Below are 14,522 nucleotides of genomic sequence, written 5' to 3' on the forward strand. Positions count from 1 at the left end.
GCCTCGGCAGCCTGCCCTGGCCCCGGGCATCGGGTGCCGCCCCTCCCGCCCCGCGCGCGGCCAGGCGCAGCCTGGAGCCACCGCGCCCTGCACCCAGTGCGAGCGCGCACCGCCTGGGACCCCAGCTCAGCGGCCCTGGAGGCCCAAGCCGCACGCAAACTTTTGCTCCGGTGCCCGGTGCTCCTCCCAGGCACGTGAAGCCCCCAAGCGCCCGCGCAGTCGCTCGGGTGAGCACCGAGGCCCCGCCTAGAAGGCGGGGGACTGGGGAGGCGGCTGGCTTTAAATGGGGGCCGTCCGGCGGCTCGGGGACAGTCTGTTGCGGGGGGGAGTAAGACCTCCCTTCACCGCGCCGAGAAGCGGCTGGGGCGGCCCCCAGGCAAGGTGGCGTGAAGCACTGGAGGGGTGCGGGCGGAGATGGAGACCTGGGGGAAGCTCACGCTCTGGGGCGGGAGGCCGGGGCTCGGGGGTGCGTGCCAGGGTAAATGGGGCGCGCACGGAGGCGCATATGTTTCAGGTGCGCAGTGAGGGCGGGCAGGGCAAGGAGGCAGGGAGGGTGCCCGCAGCGTGTGATTTCGTGGTGTTGTGCATGCAGGGTCAGCGAGTGTGCAGGCAGGAGTCGGTGGGTGTGCACGCAGGGTGAGTGATTCCTCTGGGTTCGGAGTGTGCTAACTGTGGGAGTGAGTTGTGTATGGCTGTTTCTGGGGTGACACACAGGACACTCTATGTGTGCTTGACTGTTTCTGAAGAAGCGCATGGGGCCAAGGTGTGCGTGCAGGATTCTGGGGACGTGCACCTGGGCCAAGATATTCACGCAGGGTTCTGAGGGCATGCACCAAGATAGAGTGTGAGTTCTGGGAAGTCGGTTCCTGAGAGTGTGCACGAGAAGTCACCGAATGTGCAAACTGGAGTGAGGGGACAGGCTTGATTTACGACGGTGCCCCAGAGTGCGGGGCGTGCCTGTCTAGCTGCTTGTTCAGTGTTTGGGTGCGCTACCACGACAGTACCCGCTCGGCGCCCGCCTGACCCAAGCTTTGCTCCCCTGACAGTTCGCCCCGAGAGCGGGTGCCACGGGCCGAGATGCTCCTCCGGGATCTGGTCCTGCGCCGCGGCTGCTGTTGGCCCTCGCTGCTGCTGCACTGCGCGCTCCACCCGCTCTGGGGCTTCGTGCAGGTGAGCGCTGGCGCCAGTTGCGCGGACTGCAGGGGCTTGGTGACCTGGGCAGGACCGGGTGGGGGCGGGGTGCCACTTCACTCCTCCGACCCCAGCTTCCTGCAGCCCCCCTCTGATTAGTCCTGGAGAGAATTTAGCCTCCCCAAAGTCTGGCCAGGAAGAGATGAGAGACTCTAGAGAAAGGCTTCAGTTGTGGCCTGAGGCCCACAAGACAGGGCCTCAGAACTGGAAGGGTTAGGAAATGCTTGGTGGCATTTGGGGGGTTGGGGATTATTCCCGTGCCTATGTGAGTTGAACAGTCCAAAGAAGAAGATATGGGCGGGACTGCTTGCCAGTCTGCCGTGGCCCACGAGCCGTCTCAGGCTATGGGGCCCTGCTGGGAACTGCTCAGCCAGCCTTGCTTGGGTGGTGGCCGAGTGACCACTGGGCGAGGACCAGGAGCTCTAAAGCTGGACCGGACATGCTGGTTGAGTGGGTGGGTCCATCAGCGTCCCCCGCCCCTCAGCCCGGCACCAGGCCCTTCTGCCCTGTTCCCTGGCTGGCCTCTGCCTCACTCTCAGTTGTTTTCCTTTCAAAACTGCCGGCTTCCTTTAACGTGCGAAACAGCAGTTATTAAACTCAGCTGTGCCTCGTCAGGATGCAGGGTTTTGTCACTTTTAAATACTCAGGCGGTTAAGGACCAGCTTCCCTTGTTCAACTTGGAGTCGAGCCTGAGATATGATGTTCTCTTCATTTTTATTTTCATTTGCTTCCAGTTTTCCATAGGACTTTTCAGCCAGTGTAGAGAGCAGCCCAGTGATGTTATCTTTCTCCATGACTAGAATTCTCCCAGATAGAAACTGGAGACTCACCACTACCACCACCAAAAGAAATAATTGTGCAAAAGTAGCCCATTTTTTTTTATCAGTGTCTTTCAGCCAGGCAGTACTTACACAAGTGTGTGTGTGTGTGTGTGTGTGTGTGTGTGTTTCAGATGCTGTTACTCAATACAAATCAATTTGCGTGCAAACCAATTAGAAAAGGAACCCACTAGACAAGTAGAATGGATAAAATCTTGGCTGCAGGCTCTGGAAAAATTAATCTACAAATGATAAGGACTGGGAAGCCAAGGGAAAGGGGCTTGGGGGAGGATGGATCCGGTTTTAAGCAAGAGAGCTGAATCGAGGGGAACAGAGGGAAGAAGAGGAAAAGTGGAAGGGCATGAAGCCGAGTATTTCCCTGTCAGTGGAGGTGCTTAAACCCTGTCATGTCATGGGAGTGTCTCTAACATAGAGAAAGGACTCAGAGTTTCCACGAAAGTTATGTCAGAAGAGCCCCCTGAAGTCTTAAGCATTTGGAAGGGGGAGACTGATGTGATGAAGTCTTCTAATTAATAGGATAATTGGTGAAGTGAGAGACCTGTGGTCCCCAGTGCACTGGGTTCCTACCTTGAAATCAGCCCGAAGCCTCTGGAGGCTGCCGAGATGATGAGAAACTCAATCGTTCAAGTCAGATGACATTTAAACTGCCGCAAGGTTGGTGTGGGGGCATCCATTAGCCCCCCCCCTTTTCTCTTTAATGTGTCTGGAATTGAGATTTTGAGCTTTTGTGATGTCGGGTTCCTCTAAGTTCACTTCCGGATGATTCCTTTTTTTTTTTTTTTTTTTTTTTTTGCAAGCGGAGAGGATGACAGGCTGGCAGATTTATTAGGTGTGACAGGAGTGTGTCTCATCAAGTCACTGTGGTGCTGGCCTGTCTCCATAAAAGATGCCAGAAGCCATCATCTTTGTGGGCGTCCTCCTAAAGCCACGGGTGGGGAGACAGGCTCCGGGCCGAGCCTATGGGTTTCTGTGTGCGGACAAGGTGCCACCCCCAGACCCAAGTGATGCCGACCTCCCCCTCCGGCCAGCCGCTACGGCTTCACTTAAGAATTCAGCAGTATTTACTGGGCACCTACTGCTTGCCAGGCCCTGTGTTAAGTGCAAGGGACCTAGTGGTCCCTGCCCTCGGGGCAGCGACTGCCTGCTACTGGAGAGAGATAATTAAACGAGCACTTACAGGCAGATGGCTCCACAGGAGATGGGACCCAGCAAAAGAGACTGAGCGGTATCACAGGGGCGGTGCTTCAGCTGAGGCAGAAACCAGGAGAAGTCAGGAGCCGCGGGGGGCGTGACTGAAGCGTGCAGGTGGAGGGAACAGCCCCGGGGCTGGAAGCAGGAGGGTGAGGCCACTGTCGTGAGCCACTAACATCGTATCTTGCAGTTTGGACTTCCTCCTAGGGGCAATGGGACTGTCAAAGGCTTATGCAACAGATGACATGACCTCAAATGGGCATTTTAGACATCTCAGTCCAGCTCCAGCCAGAAAGATGGATTCGGGGTGGGGAGCGAGGAGGCAAAGGGTCAAGGAGGCTGGTGATGGTACCGTTGCCAGATTGAGCAAATAAAAATACAGGATGTATAGTTAAATTTGAATTTCAGATAAACCACAGATTGTTCTTTAGCATAATAAATATGTCCCATTACAATATTTGGGACATACTTATACTAAAAATTTGGTTGTTTATCTGAAATTAACAGGGCATCCGCATTTCACCTGGCAACCCCACGGGAGAGGTGGGGGCTGCCCAGCAGAGAGAGGGTGGGGTCCCAGTTTCGAGGGGGATGGAGAGCATGAATGGATACAAGTCCTGTTTACGAGGCAGCATCCCCTGGACCAGAGAGCTGAACTGAGTGGCCAGGAGTGGGAACTGGCAGCCATGGAGCCCCTTGTGCCCCAGACCACAGCGACAGGTACCCAATCCAGGTGACTTCTGGCCCCAGGAAAACACTGCTGAGCAGGGGAGGGAAGGCAGAGGGTGGCAAAGCTGGAGTGAAAATTCATCCTAGGAAGTCGCGATGCCAGCTTTTGCTCTGTGGGCTGTAGGCAAGTCGTTGGCCTCTCTGGGCCTCTGCTCCTTCTTAGTCAAGTCTAGCTAAGAGTAGGTGACCTCAAGGGCAAGTTTGTTGTCCTTGTGGGACTCCCTAAGATGTAAACCAATCAAGCCAGGTATGGATGCAAGCTCCCGGTACTAAGATCTCCTCTCTACTTGCCTAATGCCATACCATGACCCCACAGGACCCCAAAATGGGCCTGGGTTGTGGGGGACGGGCTAGACCCCGTGTGTCGGCACTGGGCGGCAGATCACCTCCCCTCACATCTTTTCCCTGAGCTCCCACGGAACGCGGGCCCTGGGCAGCTCCGGCCGATCACTCACCCTCACTGAGCCTGCTGTCCCTCCCGCTACGTATGGATGGTAACAACCACACCTCCCGGTTATCCTCTTGGTGAAGTGACAGCCCGTCTCCCATGGCCAGCGCACAGTAGAGCTCAGGAAGTCACACTCAGTCAGGATTAATGAAGCACAGGCTCATCTACCTGCCAGCTTAAGTGGGGGGAGTGAACATTACAAAACAATGGGGAAGATGCCCCCAAAGACAAGGGCGTACAAGGTGAGGAAGCTGCCCTGGGCAGGCGGGTCTCACTGGGGCGGTCGCAGGGCTCAGGATGGCTTGCTTGAGGAGGCTGTGCAAAGGCTGGGTTTGCAAGCCGAACAGAGGTTGGCAAGTGGATCAAGGGTTTTCGTAACCAGCTGTCAGTGGGGACAGGCTCAGTGGCCTCAGGTTTACGCTGGACCAAACTCCAGGAAGGGGCCCAGGTGGGGCCCGCCCCTCAGGGGGGACAGCCAGCCCAGAGCAGATACTCTCGCAATGGGGTTAAGCGGTTGTGCCGGCCTCCTTTCCAGTGGGGCCATCCTGAGACACCACAGCTTCCTGAAATTTTTCCTCTCCCATCAGCCTCGAAGCTTGGCCCTGGGTTCCCTGCCTATAATTTCACTGCATTAAACTCTCTTATACATCTGCGCCCGTATAGCCTCTCACAAAAATAGGTCATTGGGTTGGGCCAGGTTAAACAAACGTGCTGCTCTCGCGTAAATTGCACTGTGGAGAGTGGGAAAGTAATTGCTTTGGCAGTGGCCTTCACAGCTTGACGTTCACACACTTGGTAGAGTTCAGGGCAGAGGCGATCTCTGGGGCCAGCGGCTGTGCAGACGGAGCTCCCGAGCAACCCCCCGCAGTCCTAGAAGGTCAGAATGTGGAGGGCAGGCTCCGCGCCGGCGGGAGAACTGACTGCTGTGCAGTGGAGAAGCCAGTGGCCCGGTCACTGAGGGGCAAAGAGCTAATCATGTCGGTAACATAACAGAGAAAAGGCTCACTCTCCAAGGATGCGCTCTTTCTAGCGGGACACAGATTGCCTCTCGGAGCTTGAACCATAGTCAACAATCCCTTGGAAACGTTCAGAGGTGGTAAGCAGGAGCTTCTTGGCCTTGTTGGTGCCGTCAGAGCCGGAAACCGGTTCCCCTCCTGCTGCCGTCCCCATGGCCCTTACCTAGCCTGCTCACGTCTGCCAAAGGCAGTGGGAATCCGAGCCCTGTGGGCTCTCTGCTGGTCCAGGACATGGGCAGCCAAGGGTCACACTGGCCTTTAAAGGCAGCCGCACATGGTTGGTTTTGGTTTTGCAGGGAGATCAGGGTTCCAGGTTTCTACTCACTCAAGATGACAGCCAGAGAAATTAAGTGTGGGCATTATTGGGGTTGGGGGTGACCACCAACTTTTTCCTTCGTTCCTTTAAATCAGCTTGTTCCCCGGGACCGACACAAAGCACCAGCCCCTCGGATTTACGGCACCGCCTCAGGGAGGGACGTGGGCGTGGGCACGGACAGTCAGTCTATGGCTTCATTAGAAGCTTAGCCTGGGACGCTTAAAATACCCATGCCCAGCTGCACCTGCAGAAACTCTGATGTAACTGTGGCTAAGGCTCAGATGGGAGTATTTGGGGGGGGGCTGCCTGGAGATTCTGATGTGCAGTCGGTGTTGGGGACCACTCGGTGAACACAACCAGCTCTCACTGCTCTTCCTAGCTTACAGGTCAGGAAATGACACTGATGTCCAAAAACATCAGACCCACATTCCAGAGGCGTGGTTTCTGGTCCAGCTTTTAATATTTCTTCATTTGTTCATTCACTCATTCATTTGCCAAATGTTCATTGAATGCCAGGCATCCCCTTGAGTGCCAGGTTATGATAGTGAGAGAAATGATCACAGGCCTGGCCCCTGCCCCCGTAGATCTATGGCCCAGCACTGCAGATGGGCAGAAACCAGGTAGTCACCCCACGGCAGACTTCGGCCCTGTAGAGTGGGACCTAGGCAGGAGGAGTCTATGAAAAGGGAATTTGACCAGGTCCCGGGGGTCAGGGCTGCTTCCCTGAGCAGGTGAGAGCAGCGCTGGGCGAGGGGCCAGTGGGGAAAGGTGGGGGTGGGGACACTCCGGCTCACTGGAGCAGCCCACGAAAAGGGTGGGAGTGGGGTCGGGGCCAGAGATCAGAAGAAGGACCTGAGGGCAGAGCTGCGGGTGAGAGCTCAGGGGAACTGGGGTTGGAGACGCTGAGGGGGGGGGCAGGTGGTCTCCCATGCAGGTTCCTGTGGCCATGTGATCCCCTGACCTATGGACAGGCTTTCAGGGGGTTTTGAGGGATGCAGGTGGCCTGGTTGGGTGTGTTTCACGCTAGACCGCTGGGGCTGTCCTTGGTTGTGTGGATCACCAGAGCAGACGCCTGGCTCAGTAAGGCATTTCCTCCCTGAAGACGGAGAGCCTTGGCCGTCCCAGGAAGGCTATCAGGAGCTGGGACCGAGGGAAGGGGAAGGCTGGGCCGTGTACTGGAGCAGGACAGACTGGAGGAGTGGCTGGGTCTGCCTGCTGGTGGCGTAAATCGGAGTCTTGCGCCCACCCACGTGGGGGAACCAGGGGTAGCCACTTCTGGACTTCAGCGTCCTCGTCGGTCTGCTGGGGAGCTTCTAGGAGCTCATCTTCCAGCTGTTTCTGCCTCTCTGTAATATTGCAGCCACTTGCCACAGTCCCATAGCTGGTCCCCGGCAGAGCTGGAAATAAAATCTTAATCTCCAAACCTGCCAAGCTCGCCTCCTACAACTTTGTTCTCTTTGAACCTGGCCTCTGTCTATTCTTCCTGCCGTGGTTTGGGAGAAGAAGCCCAAGTCCTGGCCTGGCAGGGAGCAGGTGGGGCGGGCCTGTTTTGGCTCCCAGTTGCCTCACTGTCATCTCTTGGTCACGTGGGTCCATTTCTGCAGGTGACACACGGTGAGCCCCAGAAGTCCTGCTCCAAGGTGACTGACAGCTGTCAACATATCTGCCAGTGCCGGCCCCCTCCTCCGCTGCCACCACCACCCCCGCCCCCGCCGCCTCCCAGACTCCTCTCCGCCCCAGGTGAGTAAAGCCTTGCCTGTTTCCGATTTCTCTTGGTGTCCTCCGGGCCCCGGGAGAACCTTGGGCATAGCAGAGGGCAGCCTTGCCTCCTCTGTAATTTTCCACTGGCCGAGCAGGAGGAAAGCCAAGGCCCAACTTTCGCCTGCAGTCTGCAAAACGCCTTCCCCACAGAACGCTCCTGCGGGACGGAGAAGGATGTTTCTGCTCCCGTTAATCAGATAAGAGTCAACCTCCACTGGATGAGTGGCGGGGCCCAGATTGCTCTAAAGGCCAGACCTTAAAGGACAGGCCCTGGGCACCAGGCTTATATAGCCACCCACGCACAGTTTCATTTTTCCACTGTAATTCTGGTTTAAGGAGGCTCTGGGAGCACAGTGGCCTGGATGCCTCTCAGCCGTTTGCAATGAACTTGGCTCCCCACCCCCTCGCTCGTTTGCCTTGATTTCATCTATGAACAATTCGACCTCCTGGTCATTCAAACAAAGGAGGGTTTCTTAGCCAGAAACAGCCGAGTCCTGACCCCCCAAGGGTTAAGGGCCCTGCACACAATTGCTACTTGACAAGGTCTCTGAGAAGAGATTCTGTACTTGGGGTCGATCATCTGTGGTTCAGCTTGTAGAATGCCCCTGATGCTGGCTGGGTCTCCCTCGTTAAATGCGCCGACGTTGAGTTATTGGGGCGTATTTAAAGAACCTCGATGGCACTTGCTCTCTGGTCAGCTGTGTGTCCAGACAGCAACACAATGTCCTGGGGCATCTTCGCAGTTCCCGTGCATTTCTGCATTTTGTCTGCTGGGCCCCTACCTGTCTCCATTCCTATCTGACACCTGTCCCTGGTGCTTCTCAGAGTGGGGTCATCAACATTGCCTGAAGCATTTTTTTTAAAAGGGCAGCTTCAGGGACCCACTTCAGACCCACCCACTCAGAGACACTCCAGTGGGGCTTAGGAAGTAGCAGTTCTGAAGCTATTCAAATGCAAGTTGAAGTGGAGAAACTTGGCCTACCAGGGCCCCTGCTGTCTCTGGGCTTCTGCAGGACGCCCCCATCCTAGGATGCTCACCTCCTCCTCTCTCCGGAAGGAATCCCTGAGCTGTCCTGGGGGGCCTGGCCTCAGGCATCTGCCCAGAGAGATCATACCCCTTCCCTGAGGGTGTCTCCTCCTCCCTGGGTGTGGACCCCAGGCCTGTGCTGTCCCCAGCTGCACTTGTATCTGATGGACCCAGTTAGAGCCCCTTCAGCTCACCTGGTGCTGACTGAGCTGTGCCCAACACAGAGATGAGAGGCCGTTCTGATCTCCTGGGATCTCTCAGCCTCAAAGGGAAGACCGACCCTCCTGTGAGCAACCTACAAGAGGTGGCCAGAGACAGTGCAGACATTGCCATCCGGTGCCCGGGAGACCCCTGAGTAGCTCGGCCACGGCATACTAACTGTGACCTGGGTCTTAAGAGTCAATGACATTGTTCCCAGTTGATAAGGAGGTGGTGGGAACGGGCCCTGGGCAGAAGGACCAGCATGGGCAAAGGTGTGGAGGTCTGCCTCTGTGGGACCATCCCTGGGGTCACAATCCCTTCAGCAGGTGGGCCAGGGGCAGGCCGGGCAGGGCCTCGGGCGGGCGTGTGGCCGATGAGATCCCATTTTCTCCTGTGAATCGCAGTCTGCCAGATGTCATTCATCGTACCCAAATGCCTCCTGTTCTTTGCCCCCTTTTCCTTAAATAGACTCACTTTTGTGTTTATGCAAATTAATTTCCAAAGAAAACTTGACACAACCACTGTCAATGAAAAGACAGCACAAACATCAAGTGACCGTAAAAATAAATGTAATGAAAATGAAGCCCATGTTAGCGAGGTGTGGGGGCCCTGGTAGCTCTCTGTGGGGGCTCTTCTCTGCGAAGACAGCAGAAGGGTTGTGAGAGAATCAGAGGGGCCTCATTCCTGGTCCTGGGTTTCACCGTGTTGAGTGCCGGGTCCCTGTGCCGTGGGCAGCCAGCTCACGTAGCTGCAGGGACACGCGCCCCGCCCTTTACGAGTCTGCTGTGGGCTGTGACCAGCCCACAAAGGGGTTAAGCAGGGAAATGTCGTGATTCTGTATATGTGCTATAGAGAGATTAGCTTTCTTGACGACGCCGAGGTGCAGTTGGGGATGAGCTACCAGACTGGAGTCAAGGGCGAGACTCTGGGGATAATTCGGTCCCCAGACCAGCCACGAGGCTGAAGCTAGGCTGGGGCTGCAGGGAAGGGGAGGTGGGCAGAGTGCCCCAAGGTTGGGGACAGCCGCCTTGGGTTGAGCTTTGGGGCTGAGGGCCTCCTGGGTGAGCGGGGAGCAGGTACAGTTTGGTCCTAAGGCGGGACTTTCTAGTCACACACAGCAGACAGCCACCTTGAAGTGGCTTAAGCAACACAAGACCAGGGAGGGAGATGCTAGTTTTCACCTCATGTGCCAGGATATTCCAGCAGCAGGTCTTCCATGATGACAGTATTGGATTTCTGTCTCGGCCCTCTTCTCTCTCTCCTGGTTTCTCCTGGGTTGCCTCTTCTCTCGGGATGGACCAGTACCTGGGACTCCAGGCACCAGGATTCTATCAACCTTGCAGTTAGTAATCTTCCTAGGAAGAGAGCTTCTCTTTCCCCAAACATCTGGGGCTGACTTTCATTGGATCATCTTGGGTCACATGTCTATCCTTGGACCAATCATAGTGGGCTATGGATGAAATATACTGATTGGCCAGGCGTGGGCCATGTGACCACCCTGGGGATTGGAGTGCAGAGACAGAGGTTAAGGGAGTAGAGGCCTCCCAAGGTCATGGACATGAACGCTGGGCAGAGAGGTCAGTGGATGCACCCCACAGCCATGAAGTGCCTGGCAGATTAGACCAGTGGCAGAGAATGTTTTGTACATTCTCTTAGTCCTTCTTGAGCTCAACCCGGACCCTGCGCACAAGTGGTGCCCAGTAAAATGTCCAACCGAGCTATGGCCACAGCCACAACCTCTGCCTGTCCTACAATGGAAAGGAATCGTCCACTCTCCCAGAGGGCACAGGGCTCCAAAGCTGCGGAAGCTCTGCTGTCATTTAGCAGGTGTGCATGGAACGCGCCAGGTGCTGGGCTAGGGACTCAGCCGTGAGCGAGAGAGGGGCAGCTCCGGCTCTCATGGAGCTCACAGTCCCGTGGACTGTCTTTTGTAGTAGTGTCCTTTCCTGCTGTCTTTCTGGATACCTGGCCTCCAGGCTCATGCCAGCCTTTGCTCACTTGTTCATCGGATGGGCCTTGAATTTCCGCCCCCTGCTCCCAAGGGCCTCTCTTTCAGGTGGGGGAACAGTAGCCAAGCACCTGCTGTGTGCCCAGCCCCATGCTGGGGCCACTGGAGGCACACAGAGACACCCAGGGACTTGTCCTCACTGGCAGGGGCCGGGTGATGAAAAGGCTGGGAACCAGCATGAGAGTCTGAGTCCCCGAGCCTCAGCTGGTGCACCGGCTCGGCCACTTCTGTGTGTGTGTGTGTGTGTGTGTGTGTGTGTGTGTGTGTGTGTGTGTAGGAGGACTGGGCCACCTGAGCCTCGGCCCCACCTTCTACAAACCAGGTTTGCAGGTTCCACCCACCCAAGGGGCTGACTTGAGGATTTCCATAAGTGAAAAGTGCTTTTGACATGGCTGCCAATCATCCTATGGAAATCCTTCGGATGCACAGTGGCCTGTGAGCGCCAGACAGGGGAATACAGGCACTGCTGAGGACAGGCTCATTCCGGAAGGGGTGAGAAGGCGTGAAAGAATTCCCTGGCAGACCCCGGAGCAGAGAGAGGCCAGACAGGCCGTGGAGGACTGATGCAAAGGCCCAGAGTTAGGGGCCGAAGGAGCCAACCGGAGACTCCCCGCTGACACCATGTTGATTGGCAGAAGCCTGGGCAGAGGGAGAGAGAAGGAAGGGAGGAACCTCTGAGTGACTTCAAGCAGACCTATCAAGTCTCCCATGGAAGTACCTGGCAGAAGCACTTGCCCAAACGAATTGGTGGGTGTCCTCCACGGGGCCAGACAGCACACTGCTGCTCAGGGGGACCGGCTTAGCCTGGTGTGTCCACTCTGGGAAGTCCTGCATCCCAGAAACCATTCGGTCCTGGGTAAACCTGCTCAGTTGGTCATCCTCCTGCTGGTCACCCTTCTGGCAAAGGCAGAGTGGGTTTTGTGTTTTGCTCTGTGTTTTGGTGTGTTTGTTGTTTTGTTTTACCATGAAACTTTCTAAAGCACTAGCCCCCAATGCCATCTGGAGCTCATTGCTCTGGGGGGTCACTCAGCCCCGCATCCCTCTGAGTGGGCCCAGCTCTGTGCCCTCTCCCAGCAGCCCTGCCCTGAGTCCCGCCTGCCATCAGGAAGTGGCAGGGAGAAGGCTCCAGTGAGGCGGGGGAGTCTTGGGCAGCATCTCTGCTTGCTGCCCTCCTTTCCCAAACTCTGCCCATGACCCGATGCACTTCAGCCGAGGTGGTGGATGCACTTGGTGAACTTTTGCCAGCTGTGGGCCTTCGGGAGTCACTAGACCAGTAGTTCTCCGGCATGAGTGTGGTCAGAACCCCCTGGAAGGCTTGTTGTAAACACAGGTTGCCAGGATTCCTGATTTCGTTGGTCTGGCTGGGGCCGAGGGTTTGCATTTCTGATATGTCATCTGGAGATGCGGAGGCCGCTGGCCTGCGGTGCACAGTGCGAGAACCAGCGTCCTAGGGGATGGCCTCAGGTCAGGGAGCTTCAGCAGTGGTCCCAACCCTTCCAGTCCCAGCCCTGCGACCCTGGGCACAGTGCATCCCCGTCAGAGCCTCAGTCTCCTCATCTATAAAGTGGGGCTGGTGATCCCTACCCGAGAAGGGATTTCTGTGAGACTGCTGGTTCTGCGGGCTGTTCTCGGCAGACACCACGTGCTTGAGAAGGGTTGCTGCAATGCGGTGGCTCACCACCTGGCTCTCCTGCCCCCCAACCTGGGCTCAAGCCTTGTTCCTTAGCTAAGGCGTTTGGGCAAGCTGTCCTGAACTGCTTGGGGACTCCATTTCCACATCTGTAAAATGGGACTAATGACAATGCCCGCCACAGATGGGGGTGGTCATGAGGATTCAAGGCCACAAAGTTGGCATAGCACAAAACCTGGAACCCATGTCATACTCCATACATGGCAGCTAATAAGTAATACTAATGGTAACAGGTGAAATAATAGTTCAGTGACCTCCAGGTTTGGAGTTGCTTAAACATGGTTCTGGCACCTGTCTACTGAGAGCGAAAGGTCTGAGTAGAAACTCAGGGATGAAGTGGGCTCTCTAAGGGTGTGTAGACTCCTCCAGGAACTCAATAGAAAGGAAACTGTTGTCAGAGAGTGTCTCCCAGGGTCACCCTCACCAGGCCTGTGATTCTCAGAGTCAACCATAGTCCCCCAAGCACAGGTATTTCTGGAAGGTGTGGGCAGGGCTGAACCCCAAGGGAGGCGAGGCAAAACACCGGCCCCAGGGCCTGACCAAAGAGTCCACCGCAGCCTCCAGAGCTCAGAACTTGCCCTGAGCTCTGGGCTTCCTTTGTCAGTGCCAGCAGTGGCCCAGTGGTCCCTGCCCATGACTCAGAGGGCTGAGGCTGGGGCAGGAGGGCGGAGCAGGGAAAGGCAGCACAGCCCTCTCTGAGACCTGCCCCTGAGGCTGGCTGGTCCCAAAATGGCAGCGGCAGAGCAGAGGCATGAGCATGCATTTCCTTAGTGCCTGTCTTTAAGAAGTTCGAAGCACCGCTATTTCATTTTTTGCATTTATTTTATTCTTAGAAAAATTTAAAAAGAGGTTAAGTGACTCCCCAGAGGTCACCCAGCAGTGGTGGAGCTAGGAATGGGTCACCTGATTCATCTCTATGTGCCGAGGCCAAGTTACAACAGAGAAAAAAAATGGGATTGTGGAAGTTCTAGAATGTTCTTTTTGTTTTGGTCCACTCAGAATACTAGAAGGAAATTGATACTTAGTTCCCAGCACTGAAGGGGAAGTTCTGCTTTCCTCAGCTCCGGCCTCACACACTCCTTTGTAGTAGGGATACTCACCCCAAAGTCTGTGAGGGCTCTAGGCCTCAAAGACGGTGAGTTATCTATACCTGGCTGACTGGCTAAGGAGGGGCTGTAATTCGAGGCCCCCAATGACCTCCTGTTGCCTCCTCTGCCTGCCCCTCCCTGCATCACTGGAGCCCGCTGTGAGGGTCCCCCTTCCTTTCCTGTCTCGGCACCTTTGTACCTATAAGTTCTCACGTCTGCAAGGCCTCCCTGGAAGTGGTTAACCTGCCGCATGCCGAGCTCAAATACCCTCCAGGAAAACCTCTCTCACCTTCCACGGGGGCCATGCTGTTCCCTGTTCAGACTTTCTGTGGGTGTGGAACAAATCACCCTGAAACGGAACACTTGCAAAAACACCACCAGTGAGTCACCCTCTCCTCTCACGGCCACGGGGCTTCCAAGGCTCCACTAGCAGGACCTTGCTGGGGGTCTTTCCTGCGACTGCAGTCTGGTGCTTGGGGCTGGAGCCATGCTGAAGGCTTCCTTGTTTGTGTCTCGTGGGTGGTGCAGCTGTTGCTTGGCCTAAACTCCGGAACACCCACACACCCTGCCTCTGTGTGGCCACGGCTTCCTCACAGCATGGCGGCCGAGTTCCAAGCTTGAGAAGCCGTTGGAGGCCGTGCCCCCTGGACGATGCAGCTGAGAAGCTCATGCAGCATCACCTCTGCTGCGGCACTTCATTCCTTGGAATCAAGTGACCAAGGCAGCTCCCTTGGAGGAGTGGGGGCTTTGACTCCACCCCCAGGTAGAGAATTTGCATATATTTTAAACCACACCTCCATCAACACGCACACATCCAAGCACACGCTTTGAACTTTTCTTTGCCTTCCTAGAAGTTGCCCCACCCATTACATATCTAATTAACATGTCTACTTAATTCCTTGACTTACGCCTGGACTCTGTGCTAGATACAGACAGACGGTCATCACGTGGCTGGTGGGTCCACTGAGAGCCCTGGCTCCTCAGCACATGTCTGCTTACCATGGGACCTCAGGAGCT

General features: G+C 56.0%; 1 protein-coding gene across 1 annotated transcript in view; it reads left to right on the forward strand.

Annotated features, from left to right (window-relative positions):
• Window positions 1-327: 327 nt before the first annotated feature.
• The window catches only part of PRIMA1 (proline rich membrane anchor 1), a 47,917-nt gene continuing 33,722 nt past the window's right edge, over window positions 328-14,522 (forward strand). The window contains exons 1-3 of the mRNA XM_037130414.2: window positions 328-381; window positions 1,047-1,170; window positions 7,335-7,470. Of these exons, the coding sequence (XP_036986309.2) occupies window positions 1,078-1,170; window positions 7,335-7,470 (229 nt within the window). The 5' untranslated portion in view covers window positions 328-381; window positions 1,047-1,077. The remainder of the gene's footprint in view (window positions 382-1,046; window positions 1,171-7,334; window positions 7,471-14,522) is intronic.

This window comes from Artibeus jamaicensis, unplaced genomic scaffold, assembly GCF_021234435.1.
Source record: "Artibeus jamaicensis isolate MK-2021 breed Jamaican fruit bat unplaced genomic scaffold, CSHL_Jam_final contig_444, whole genome shotgun sequence".
NCBI lineage: Eukaryota > Metazoa > Chordata > Mammalia > Chiroptera > Phyllostomidae > Artibeus > Artibeus jamaicensis.